The following is a 12,529-nucleotide window of genomic DNA, read 5'->3' on the forward strand; positions in this document are numbered from 1 at the left end:
CTGGGCGGGTCTCCTGCAACAGGTGGTACCGGGCCATGGTCCACGTCGAGATATGATGAGAAAAGGGATGTTGGTGTTGCTTCCATGGCTCTCGCTAGTGCCAAATGGTCACAGAAACAAGGCCCTGAGTACATGGCAATCCCATTTTCTCAGGCAGTAGGGTGTTTTTTTTCTTTTAATTTTATGACCCATTTAGATATAAAAGTCTTTAATGGCATAGGTGGACTAGTCAAACGCTTACTTAAAATATGTAACTTACCCTAACCTTCATAATTAAAGTTATAGATCTATATTAGAAACATTGTTATTTTCTGTCTCGAGCGCATTATAAAGCTGGAGCTGATGAAATCGCTGCTTCTACAGGGTCCGAAACGGCGGGGTAGAAGCGGGTCTGTGAGGTGCCACCTAACAATCTCGCGTCTGCCTGTGTCGTCATCACTCTGCTTCCTGAGTCACCTGTCCCGTTTGCCAGGGTGTGCCCGTCACTGCCAGCTGAGCTCGCTGCGTGCCGCCTGTATCCGAATGTGTCTGTGCTGCTCCCTTCGGCGGTTCACTTGCAAGCTGTGGCATAACGCTGGCATGTTGTAACACTGGCAGGACTTGGCAGGACTTTGCTCTATTGTCATGACTTTGCTCCGTGTTGGCACGACACTGCCCTGCGTTGGTGTGACTCGATCTTGACGTGACTGTGCTCTGTGTTCACAGGGTTTTGCTCTGCACCAGGGCTTAGCTGCTTCCTTTACTTACCCTGCTGGCCTGGTCTCCCCATCTCCGGGGTAGACCCACTTAACCAGATTGCTCTCGTGCGTGATCTTTAACATTTCCACACCTTCCTCCCTTGTTTGTGATTATGAAGTCCTGCCTCCAGGGAAGGATGATCCCATTTCTTTGCCTCTTTTTTTTTTCCACCCACAGTGATCTTGGTATGAAATAATTCCAGTCACCCCTTCCTTCTGCCCCGTGAGAGGTTTTGTTCTTACTTCAGTGTAACATAACTTACACTTTTCTAAGAATAATTTTGAGCAAAGCCTTCACCCCTTATACTCGAGCGCGCCTATCACCTGTATATAGATGGCAGACATGGTATTTCTCACAGTTCTGGAGGCTGAGAGTCCAGGGTCAAGGTTCTGGGTGAGGGCTCTCTTCCTGGCTTGCAGACGGCTGCCTTCTAGTTATGTCCTCACATTGTGGAAAGAGGGAGTTCTGATCTCTCTTCCTTTTTCTTTTGAGGACACTAATCTCACCATGGGAGCCCCACCCTCATGAGCTCATCTAAACCTAATCACCTCCCAAAAGCCCTACCTCCAAATGCCGTCCCGTTGAGGGTTAGGGCTTTGTGTGACAGTTAAGGGGGCACAGACATTCAGTCCATAATATCTTGAAACAGTCTCTCATTAGGCAGCAGGTGCACAGCCAAGACGTCTTGTTCTGTAATTATTTCAAGCACCTGTGAGTGACACACAGGGACCAGGCCCTGGGGCGGCCACATCACTGGGCTGTCGTCACGGCCCCCCAGCCCAGGTTAGGCCCCAGCTCAGGCTGTCCCTGTCTCCGGCAGTGCTCGTCAACCTGCGGGAAAGGCCTGCAGTCCCGTGTGGTGCAGTGCATGCACAAGGTGACCGGGCGCCATGGCAATGAGTGCCCTGCCCTCTCGAAGCCAGCTGCCTACAGACAGTGCCACCAGGAGGTCTGCAACGACAAGATCAACGTGAACACCATCACCTCCCCTCGCCTCGGTGAGTGCCTCTGCTGGCCCCACTTGCTTCTGAGGGCTGCCTTGTCCCCTAGCCAGCAAGTCCCCACTGGCGGTGGGGTCCGTGAGCCAGGAAGCCCCCTCCATGGGTCTTACCTGAGCCCTGGAGAGGCTGACATTTGTCAGTTCTGTAGAAGATCAGAAGCATCAGAGGTGGAATTTCATTCCTTGTCATGAAAAAAATGTCTGCTCACTTCAGTCTCAAACACAGCACCTCGAGTGTCCCGTTAACCCCTCTGCCAGCAACTGGGAAACATGGGAGAATGTCCAGATGTTTTAGAATCCCTGGCGGGGGGGGGGGCAGAGGGAAGCACTTTGTTCTGGGAATGAAGGATCTGGGGTGTCATTTGTGGATCCTTGGGGACGTCCACATGGGATGTTCCTTAAGCTAAGCTTGAGAAGGAAGAAGTATTGGCAGGTTTGGTCTTTAATTCAGCGGGGACCTTTTGTGTGAGCAGCTGGACCCTGAGAGCTCCAAACCCAGCCCTCAGCAGTCCATGGCCCTGACGAACAGGGGCACAAGGATTAAAACATCTAACACTTATCTGATGACGCCTTCAAACAGAGGTTCTGCTTTTCCAAACAGAAATCCCCAGGGAATATTTTCCCACCAAAGTCCCTTTCCCTAATGTTGGAATGCCACCAGAAGGAAGGGGGCTTCTAAGCGGCTCCCCTGGCAGGGGTCTTTGAGCTTGCTGAGGTGCACCCCAGGCTGCTGCATGCACAAACCCCCTTGGCATCCCCCAGAGACCTCCCTTGGGCAGGACCTCCTCTCTGCAGGACCAAGACCCTGCAGGCGACTCACCCCCTTGCTTGTGCTGTGACCCTGTGCTTGTGTGGGCCCTGTGACCTTCAGTGCCCTGTGCCCTTGTGTTTCATAAGTGCCAATAGTGATGACGTCTCCTGGCACAAAATCACAGTAAGCGCCACTTAGGTCAGAAGCAGGGTGGGCAGTGCCCTCGCCCCAAGGAGGCAGTCAGGCCACTAAACTCTGCCAAGTGGTCAAGTTGGACACAGGGGTGTGTCCCCTGTAGAAGGAAACAGCAGCCACCGTGTCCCCAGCAGGGGACCTGCTTCCTCAGTCTCTGCCAGGCTCCGGAGGGCACCGGTGAGGGCAGCCCAGCATGTGTCAGGCTACAGGCCACCTCTGTGCATGCGTCATGATGTCCCCATGCCGTCTGTAACCCCTGGGCTTTCTCTCTCCACTGCCCCCTTAGCTGCTCTGACCTACAAATGCACGCGGGACCAGTGGACTGTGTACTGTCGGGTCATCCGAGAAAAGAACCTCTGCCAGGACATGCGGTGGTATCAGCGGTGCTGCCAGACATGCAGGGACTTCTACGCCAACAAGATGCGCCGGCCACCGCCACCATCGCCAAGCTCATGACACGCACCCCCGCGGTCCCACAATGCTCCCGCTCGAGGCCCGAGTCCTGATGACAGGGCCGCCTGAAAGCCCGCCCGCCCGCCCACCCGAGAGCACACCAGTCCTGCAGCTGGGACCCGCAGCACCGCGCCGCTCGCCCGCGGGCCGTCCCGGGGGTCCAGTCCCCCTAGAACTTGAGCGTGGACTTGACGTTTGCCGTTAGTGCTTTTATACTTAATATATTAAGAGCCACTGGATGGCTTTCTACAGTAAGGAAGAAATAGGCATAAATCACAAAATAAGCGTAGTTTCTAAGTTTCCATGTACCTCAAAGAGAGCACTTCTGACAACTGTTGACGGAGCGAGACGTCACTGGCTGCCTCCGGCTTCCTCCCGACGTCTGAATTCCCAGTGCTTCACGTACCACGGGGGAATATCCAAAATGAGACATTTGACATTAAAACGGGCTTTATTCTGAAAGCCAGTGACACCCTGGGCAGAAGGACGGATGTCGACAAGCCTCTGCTAGTGGCTTCTCCGGAGGGGCCGGGCCACCGGGACCCTCGCGACAACACAGTGACTTTGCCTTTCTGCCTGTCGCTGAGAACAGGTCCTCTAGACCCCAGGCCTTGCCCTGGAAGTCTTCGTTCTGTGAGTCTGGGTCTGCGTAAGCCAACAAGGAGACCAGGGCCAAGTCGTTCTGCATCCGCCACGTGGGGGAGCATGTTCTAGAAGGGTTTGGGTTTGGGGAGGCATCTAGTTTTCAGGTCTCTGCTGCCCACCACATAGGGGAACAGAAGAGCCTCTCTTCACGGCGCTGTGACATGGGACACGTGCTCCTTTTGGCTATGGAATCGCTTCCTGGCATGCAGGGGAGCCTGGGACAGCTCTGTCAGGTGTGCGGGGCTCCCCTCTACCTTCTGGGGACCTCTGCTCTAGCCGGAACTTCGTAAAATTCGCACCTTATGGGGCGGCTTCCTATTGACCTTGGCCATCTATCTGAAGTTGCAGAACCTCCGAAGACTGGTGCTCGGGCCTGGCGGCTTCGCCCATCATGGGGTGGGTTTCCTCCAGGGGCCGCTCCGCCGGGTGGGCGAGGATCGGGGAGGAGATCAGTCAGGACAGATGGAAGAGAGCCTTCCGGTAGCTCAGACCTTGTCATGCTGACATGATTGACCCATCTTCCCCGTGGGGCAAGAATGACACTCAGAAAAGCATGGAGAAGGTCTTTCCCTCCCGCAGTCCCTTCACCCCTCGAAACAGAGCTGTGCCCTCTCTGGAGCCTGGGCAAATGACCCGAGTGGCCTCTGAGAGCACAGAAGACGACAGGACCCTGCCGCTCCGGGAGGCCCTCGCCTGGGCACAGGGACCCTGGATGCCAGGAGGTCTGTTCTGCTGAGCAGCTTGGTGGGTGCTGGATGGGTGCTAATGCTCAAGGACTTTGCTGTGAGGAGCCCACCTCCTCCGTGATCCCAGAGGGTCTCGCTTAGGCTGCTGTCTGTGGATCTTCTCCAGGCGCCTCTACACTTATTGGTGCTGTTTGTGTATCTGTGTTTGTGTTTGTACGTCACAACTTTCTGGTCAGCTTACATCACAGCGACAAACCAAACGCTCTGCCCTCTCCAGCCTGCGCCAGGGTCCGGGCGTTGGTTTGGGGTTTTTACCACCCCAGAGGCTGCGAGGTGGAAGGGACGGCCGGGACTCGACGTAGCCTCGCCGGAACCAGTGAGGAATGTGGAGAGACCTCCCTCGGTGCCCTGCAGAGAGAAGCGGGAGAATTCCAGGCTGGGGCCGCCCGCCCTGTAACGTCACCCGCCAGCTCTAGCCACAAGAGCTGCAAAGTGCTGTGCTCCCCAGCTCAGGCTCGGCCACCGGCAGACACCCCAAAGCTACGTCCCCACAAAACCCTTAAATCTCGGGGAGCTAGGGCTTTGCTTTTTCTCAGCCCCAAATGTTCTGTAGCTCAGCACAGATGGACGGAGCCGGTGGAGCCAGCTGAGGAAGCCAGGGCAGCCGAGTCTGCACGGGTCACCAGGCCCGCGAGAGCTCTTAGGCGAGCGCTTTCCCTGCCTGGTGCCTCTGCGTTTGCCCCTGGTCACCTTGACTGTACCAACTGGGCGCCCCCGGCAAGGGCCTCACACCCTCAGAGTGCAAACGATTGATCTGGTTGTTATTAAACACCCCATCGGGTCCCTGAAGTCCACGGCTTCCCGAGCCCTGCAGCTCGCGCTGGCGCCCGAAAGCTCACCACCCGCCTCCGCTCACGGCACAGGCGGGGCCCGACCTCGGTGCCGCCACCGTGACATTCCTGCCCCGCTTTGTTCAGGAGACACTGACACCCTGCGATGGCAACGGTGACGTTTCTTTGTCGTTAACAGTGCCCTGTCTGTCGTTCAAGTACTGTACCTTTGCGGCCGCACGGATGTGCCGCTAACTCCAGAGTCTTACGATCTCACGGTGCTATTTTCGTTGGTGCAAGTGAAGCCCTCTCGATCGACCATGGCTTGATATTCTCGGCACACAGGGAACGATCTCGGTGGCAATAACGTCACTTCTTTGTTCTCTCCAGAGTCAAATGTATATAGTTTCCATTAGTTAACTTACATTACGTACTGTACCCGTGGTATTTTTGTTTGACTTTTTGGTGCTGGTTTCGAAAGAAGAAAAAAACACACACACAGAAGACAAACTTCGGACACCACTGTAAATGAAAAAAATTAATCATTTCATTGGAAGCGAGCTGAATATGTTTAATAAAATGTTTTTCCGTAACAGTTTTAAGCTGTCTGTGAAGTAAAAGACGAACGCTGGTCCTCGAGAGCTGAGCGAGGGAGGCCGTGTCCCGTCCCCCGGGGGCAGTTGCAGAGCTTGTCCGGGGCTTGGCTGCAGAGAGCGGGAGCTGCCGACCCAGCTGTGGACAGGGTCAGAGGTCACTGGTAAATGCGGTTCTGGCGGGTGGCTGTCTCCCCAAGCGAGCGCTAACAAATCATTCAGGCCCAGGCCTCCTCCCCGTGTGGTTGCAAAACCCTGGGCGGGGGCGCAAAGGCCCAACAGCTGTGCTGAGTCCGCGTCTGCCTCGGAGCAGCAGCCGCCTCACTGGGGGAGCCCCCCGTGCTCCGTGGGGGCTAGTGACCCCCGGGCCAGTGGCCTCTCAGCTAGAGCTCAGACCTCTATCATGCCAGAAGGGGCACCTGCTGCCTACAACCTTGCCTCCCAAACCGTGAGCTCCCGCCCAGCCCCGCTGACCACCCAGGCTGCGGACATGGCAAGGGGACCCCACCCTCGTAACTGGAACCGCTGCAGCCAGCTGGACCTTGTCTGGGCCTGGCCGGGCAGGGATGCCACAGCTCCCGCTCCTGGGGGCTGGGGTCGGGGGGTCATCTCCTCCTGCATCAAGGAGGAAAAGCTCCCCACCCTAGAACTTGGAGCTCCATCAGACGAATGCCTCCTTTTAATGTTGGAGCAGCACCCAGAAATCTCATGAAAGACCATTTGTTTAATAGACGAGGAAGCACTCACAGCCCCCAGTTACCAGGAAACCTATAGCTTGTGTTCATTTTCAAGAACAATCAGCCACCTGCCTCGGGGAACTGTTAGAACTTTCTCCTGCTTTCCTGAGAGTGCTGATCTCTCTGGCGGGTTAACTTCTAACAGCCCTGACGCTGTGCCGTTTCTTTATAATCCGCTCGGACTCCCGGGTGGCTCACAGTGATTCCAGTATGTGACATGAAACCGACAAGCCGTCCATCAGCAAGTGCTGAGTGGCCTTCCCGTAGGAACCAAGCCCTTCCTGGAGGTCCCGGCCGGCCAGTGTGGCTCAGTTGGTCGGGCATCATCTCATACCCGGGAGGTCCCCGGTTCAATTCCCATTCAGGGCACATGCGGGGGTTGCCATCTCGGTCACCAGTAGGGGGCATGCAGGAGGCAGCAGATCGATGTTTCTCTCCCTCTCCCTCTCTTTGAAATCAATAAAATATATATATATATAAAGAGAGAAAGTAGAGGACTAACCTAGTATGGCTCTACTTGCATTTAAAAATAAAAATAAAAGTAAGAGGGGGTAACATGCCCCAGCCACTTCCACAGCAGTTCTATAAACGGGTTTAATGTTAAGGTTTTTTTTACTTGCGTGTTGTCTGAGTTCCCATCTGGAAAGTAAGCTCCACCAGGGCAGAAAGCACGTTTCCCCCCGTGTGTGGCTGGGTCCCCGGTGCCCACACACGCACGCACCAGGTGACCACACATCCCCTTTGCTCGTTACAACTCATATTGTTTAGATTCCTTTCAGATAAGTTCAGGATCGTACCAGAACGTGTTTATGTTGAGTAACAAAAGTGTGCTCGGAACTGAGTGATTTTTATTTTTATTTTTTTGCGTATACCTTAAGTGATATAAATATTTGGACAACTAGCTGTAAGTCAATGAAAACAAGATGTTGACAGCATTTCAAGTTCTTCCCCTTGTCAGCCACCCCTTGCCAGCACAGACAGGTGTTTCCAGGTGGTTTCCATGGCGACCTAGAAACTGCCCCCCTTTCGTTTTATCTTTGGAAGAAGAGACTGACAGATTCCCCGGGCAGAGAAATTCCGCGGTTTTGTTGAGGATCTTCGTAAAGCTGGATGGGGCGCCACCACCTGGTACTTCTGTGATAACAATTTAACCGCCAAGCTTATGGAGTTGTCAGGAAAATTGTTCGTGCTTCCAGCGTGACGTGGGTGCCCGCCGTGGGGTTTCCTTGACCAGCGACCGCTCTTGTTCCTCCCCCAGGCACCAGGAGCTTGTCCTGAAGCCCTTCTCAGAAACACAACCCCTTTCAGATCCTGAGCAGCTGCAGCACTGCAGGGGATGACATTCCGAAATGACGGAGAAATCAGATGGTTTTCCTCCTGGAATGTCTCAGGAGAACACCGGGATTTCCCTTGGAAAAGACTAGGTACTCGGGCCGGGGGGGGGACCCGTTCCACTGGGGAAAAACGTAAATGGCCCATCGAATCGCAGGGTCCCATGGTAGGTGGAGCCCAGAGGAGCCTAAGCAGGGGGGATGAAGGGTCAGCGTCCCCCGGGGGCTGCCTCAGGATGCGTCTGGCCTCCGGTGGTCACCAGCCCCTGCGGCCCCCAGCAGGCCCCGTCCTCGTTCCTTCCTGGCCTCTCCCCCCTTTTCTCTCCACACCCTTCATCTTGCTATCATCCTGCCTGTATTCCTTTACTCCCTTTCTCCCTCCCTCTGTCCCTCTGTCTTTCCTTCTTCCCTCCCTTGCCTCTCCCTGCATTTTTGCTCACTCTCTCCAATTTCAGATGATTTTCTGCTCGGACTTGGGTTCCCCCGAGGGCCCACCCATAGGTCCCAGGGCATGGCGACTGTGTTTCCACCGAGCCTCTAGATGACCCAGTGCCCTTTAAAGTCCACTCACCTGGGGTCCTCGCAAACTAACTGTTCCTTAGACGTGGCGGAGCCTCCGGGCGCCCCCTTCCAGCTTCATTCCGTGCGCGCCAATCACGCGTCCCACAGGCCCCGGCGCCGGCGACGTGTTATCTCAGCAGCTGGCCGCCTCGCCCCTGAGGTTAGCTGTCCTGTGCCGGGGGTAGTGAGGAAACAGCGACTCTGGAAGCCCCACTGAGGATCGTGATATATGACCACATCCGTAAAACAACATAACGCATAGTCAACATGCGATTATTATACTGACCCGTCACATACTGAAAGACAGGGACACCTCGGGGGAGGCCAAACGCCGTTTTATTAAAGTGGGGTGCAGCAGAGGGAAGAGCAGCGCTGCTAATGTCGCACCGGGGTTGGCCTGATGTGTTCCTGATTTCTGCCAGTATTGCTTTTTACAAAAGAAGTGTATGGCACATCCACCCATGTTATGTTTCCTCCTCCTGTATATTTATTTCTCACTGACGCACACGACATATCCATGCCGACGTGTGAAGTGTGACCGTAGGATTAGCTGGGGGCCATCTATTGTGGCTCCTATGATGTCCGGGGCCATGTCAGCAAGATCCCTGCCACCTCTGGAGCAACGGCCACATCGCTCCGTTAGGACAGGCTCCAACACCCCCCCCCCCGAACGTTTAAGTTTTGGAATATAACCTATTTCCACCATGACTCCTATTAAACGACCATTTTACGACGCGAGTCAGTAAACATTTGTTGGGCAGCGTGGTGGGGGAGTGTAGGGCAGGATAAATGAGGCACAGTCCCCATGCTCAGAGGATCACAACAATATGTGGCTGTGCCCTTCTCTTGGCAAATAGAGGCTCTGCCCAAATGTGGAAAAAATATTTAAGTCTGTTCAAAACTAATAGGGCTGTTGGCTCTGAAGCGAGAATAAACAAACCGCTGCCCAGGGGGAAACAGGATCCGCCGGCTCTCGGATGGCGCGAGCTCAGCAAAGCCAAGCTCTCAAGGCTTGGGCACCGCCCTCCTAAGCAGCCTCAAGTGAATTCCGGGCTCCGACATTGCATTGGTCACAAATGTCACTTCATGGTGACATCACCTGTGCTTTCCAAGCATATCCGTGGGTCAGACCGCATGGAACAGTCCTGCCTTCAGACCACACCTCCGGGCCACGTGGGTGGACGTGTCTGTCCGCACCCAGCCAGTTGCAAATATTAGACGGCCTCTCCCGCAGCTCGTTCAGGAGGTCACAAGAGAGAAATCGAGGAGTGGCCCATATTCACGAAGGGGAAGGCGGGCTCGAAGAATTTCATCCCAAGGCAGTGGAGAGAAGCAGAGGAATTTTTTGGCGAAAATGAAAGCGTCATTAAGAAAGAGGGGCGTTCGTTTGAAAGGTGTCAACTTTGATAGAGCTGTGGCAGAAATAGAAACCGGGGAGCCGTGTTTGAGGAAACAAGGCTAAGGCTGCCCAGGAACTGAGGAAAAACATGAGGACTTGTATCAGAGGTCACTGTCAACAGTGACGGGAGCAAATCAACATCAATTAGAAGGAAATGGAGGAATATTTTACGGGGCTGAGAGCAGCCACACCCGCTCTGTTTGGCTCACCTGTTAGTGTCCCGTGGAAGCCCCGCGTCATCCGTCTCCAGCCCCATACGTGACAGGAGCGATTGTCATGTTCGCGGCCTCTCCCCAGGCTTCCTCATCACAGTGAGCAGCCCTGCCATCCGCCCATTCTTACGAAAGCCAGAAACCTGAGAACCAGCCCAGAGACAGGACGTCCCCGAGTCCTGTCACTCCTTGTCTTTTAAATCCTCGTGCGTCACCTCCTAGATAGCCCTGCCACCTCCTGCCACCACACCAATGCCAAAGTGACCCTTTGCAGACCACTCACTGTGCCCTCGGGGCCCCCCTTACCGCTTCCCTGCTCAAAGCCATCCCTGGCTCACCCTCAGGGGGGTGCACGGCCCCTCCAGCCCCGACCATCGGTCCCCAGCCTGCATCCCTCCCTGCCTGCCTGTGGACCCCCAACTCCTAAGCCCGGAGTCTGCACACTGTGACCCACCGCCTGTTGTTATAAACAACACTTTATTGTAAACATTTTATTATAAGCACGGCTCTCGGCTTATGTATCATCTGTGGCTGCTTGTGCACCACAAAGACAGAGCTGAGTAGTTGGACTAGGCCTCTCCCAGGCCGGCCAATTCCTAGACTAGCCTGAGAACATGCTTTTCACCTACTACCAGAGCCCACAGCCCAGCCACCTTCTTAACCAGGCTCACACCCCTGGGCAACTCTCTTCCTGCCCTAATCACCCCAGGGCCAGGTTCCGAGTAACTGTGGACAGACCCTATGTCCCCAAGCCCTCTGAAATGATTCAAACTAACCAATCCTAAGCCTGCAGGCCCTGCCTCGCCCAGTCCTCCCCATGGAAACACGATGACAGCTTTTGCCGAAATCCACACCACCCCCTCCAACTGTCTCTGCCTCCTGACCGACCCTGGTGCCGCCCCAGGGCCCTGCCCCCTCCTCTTGGGACTGTTAGTCACAAGCGATCTTCTCATTGCCGATCCGTCTCTTGATCTGTTGGCCTTGCCCGACCGCAAATATTCCATCAATGCCCTATATTTTACAACAGGGCGTGAGGAGGGAAGGGGGCCCGACTCTCAGGAGGATCCAGACAGGACCCATGGGTGGACCCTCTGGGACCTGTTGGCCTGGTCAGGCAGGTTCCACGGGAGGGAAGTAGAGGGATCGATGGGTGGTGTCTAAGCAGGTGGTCAGCAGCCAACTCCCACCCTGCCAGGCTCAACCCGCCCACCCACTGCCCCATGATCTAAACTTCCTTCTCAAGTCGGGAAATGAGCCCGAGTTCCTGGCTCTCCTTTAGACGAGAAAGCACTAATAAATCAAACATACAACTATGTTTTTCTGTCTTGTGATCATGCAAGCTTCCTGGGGTCCTATGGGGACCTTCAGCCCACCCACCCTGGACCCCAGCCTCCTGTAAGATTGTAATGTGCATTATCATATCAGAGCTAAAAACTGCCCCCCCGCGCCTGGTGGCAGGCTGGCTGTGGGGGCCTGGGTCCTGAGGCAGATTTACGGGGGAAACCACCTCAAAATGAGGTCCCACTTGGCTTTGAGTAATTGAGAGTAATCCAGGGCCATCCATCAGCGTACAGACAGAGTGGGCGCGGCTGCACTCAGAACGGGAAGTCTGAAGCCAGGAGCGCTCTTGTCTTCAGATCTGCCTAATGGAGCCCATGAAAACCTCACAGAGAGGACACTTGAAGGGGAAGGAAGGATTTGGCAGGCAGAGGAGAGAAAGGGGCATCCTGTGTAGAAGGGACAGACTGCACAAGGGAGCAGAGATGGGCGGGAAGTCGCCGGAACACACCGCAGTGTGTGCAGCCTTGTGGCAGTGATGAGAGTTGACACCAGAACTGCAGACGGTGTGTTTCCAGCTTTGCACCCCCCTGGGCCCAGCCCTGGGCGTGGTGCAGATGAAGGGCCCTGTAAAGATTTCTGAGCAAGCACAAGAGGCGGCTGTGGTCAGATACACATGACCAATAGCCCTCTGAGCGGAGCAGGCTAGCTGGGCTCCAGACAGAAAGACAGCTAATTAGACTCTCGCTTCTGAGCGACCATGCCAGGGTAGCCGGGGGCTGTTTCTGGGCTAAGCTGGTGAAGCCACACTCCTAAAATAAATAGCTTGTACTATTTGTCCCTCAAGGACAAAATATGCTTCATGGAGCCTGTCTTGTTGTTCCTGGCAACATACATGTGCCAAGCCTTCGCCAACAGACTCCCCCTCCTGGCTGGTTTGGAGGGTAAAGATTGTGGCCAAGGTCACAGGGCACATCAGGGGGTGAAACTGAAGCAATAATGACCCTTGGCCTCTGTCCTAACTGAACTTCTTTCATTTTTTTTCTCTGCTTCAGCCAAGTTGATCTACAAAACCATGGCCTAAGGCCCTGTCTGACGTCTGGGCCCTGGGCAGGGCTCC

At 55.0% G+C, this 12,529-nt stretch overlaps 1 protein-coding gene across 4 annotated transcripts in view; it reads left to right on the forward strand.

Moving 5' to 3' along the window:
* The window catches only part of ADAMTS17 (ADAM metallopeptidase with thrombospondin type 1 motif 17), a 156,158-nt gene extending 150,269 nt beyond the window's left edge, over nt 1–5,889 (forward strand). For all 4 annotated transcript variants that reach the window (XM_081124765.1, XM_081124767.1, XM_081124766.1 and 1 more), the window contains 2 exons: nt 1,559–1,736; nt 2,971–5,889. In XM_081124765.1, the coding sequence (XP_080980891.1) occupies nt 1,559–1,736; nt 2,971–3,140 (348 nt within the window). In that variant the 3' untranslated portion in view covers nt 3,141–5,889. The remainder of the gene's footprint in view (nt 1–1,558; nt 1,737–2,970) is intronic.
* Nucleotides 5,890–12,529: the final 6,640 nt, after the last annotated feature.

This window comes from Miniopterus schreibersii (assembly GCF_964146895.1).
Source record: "Miniopterus schreibersii genome assembly, chromosome: 22".
Classification (NCBI taxonomy): Eukaryota; Metazoa; Chordata; class Mammalia; order Chiroptera; family Miniopteridae; genus Miniopterus; species Miniopterus schreibersii.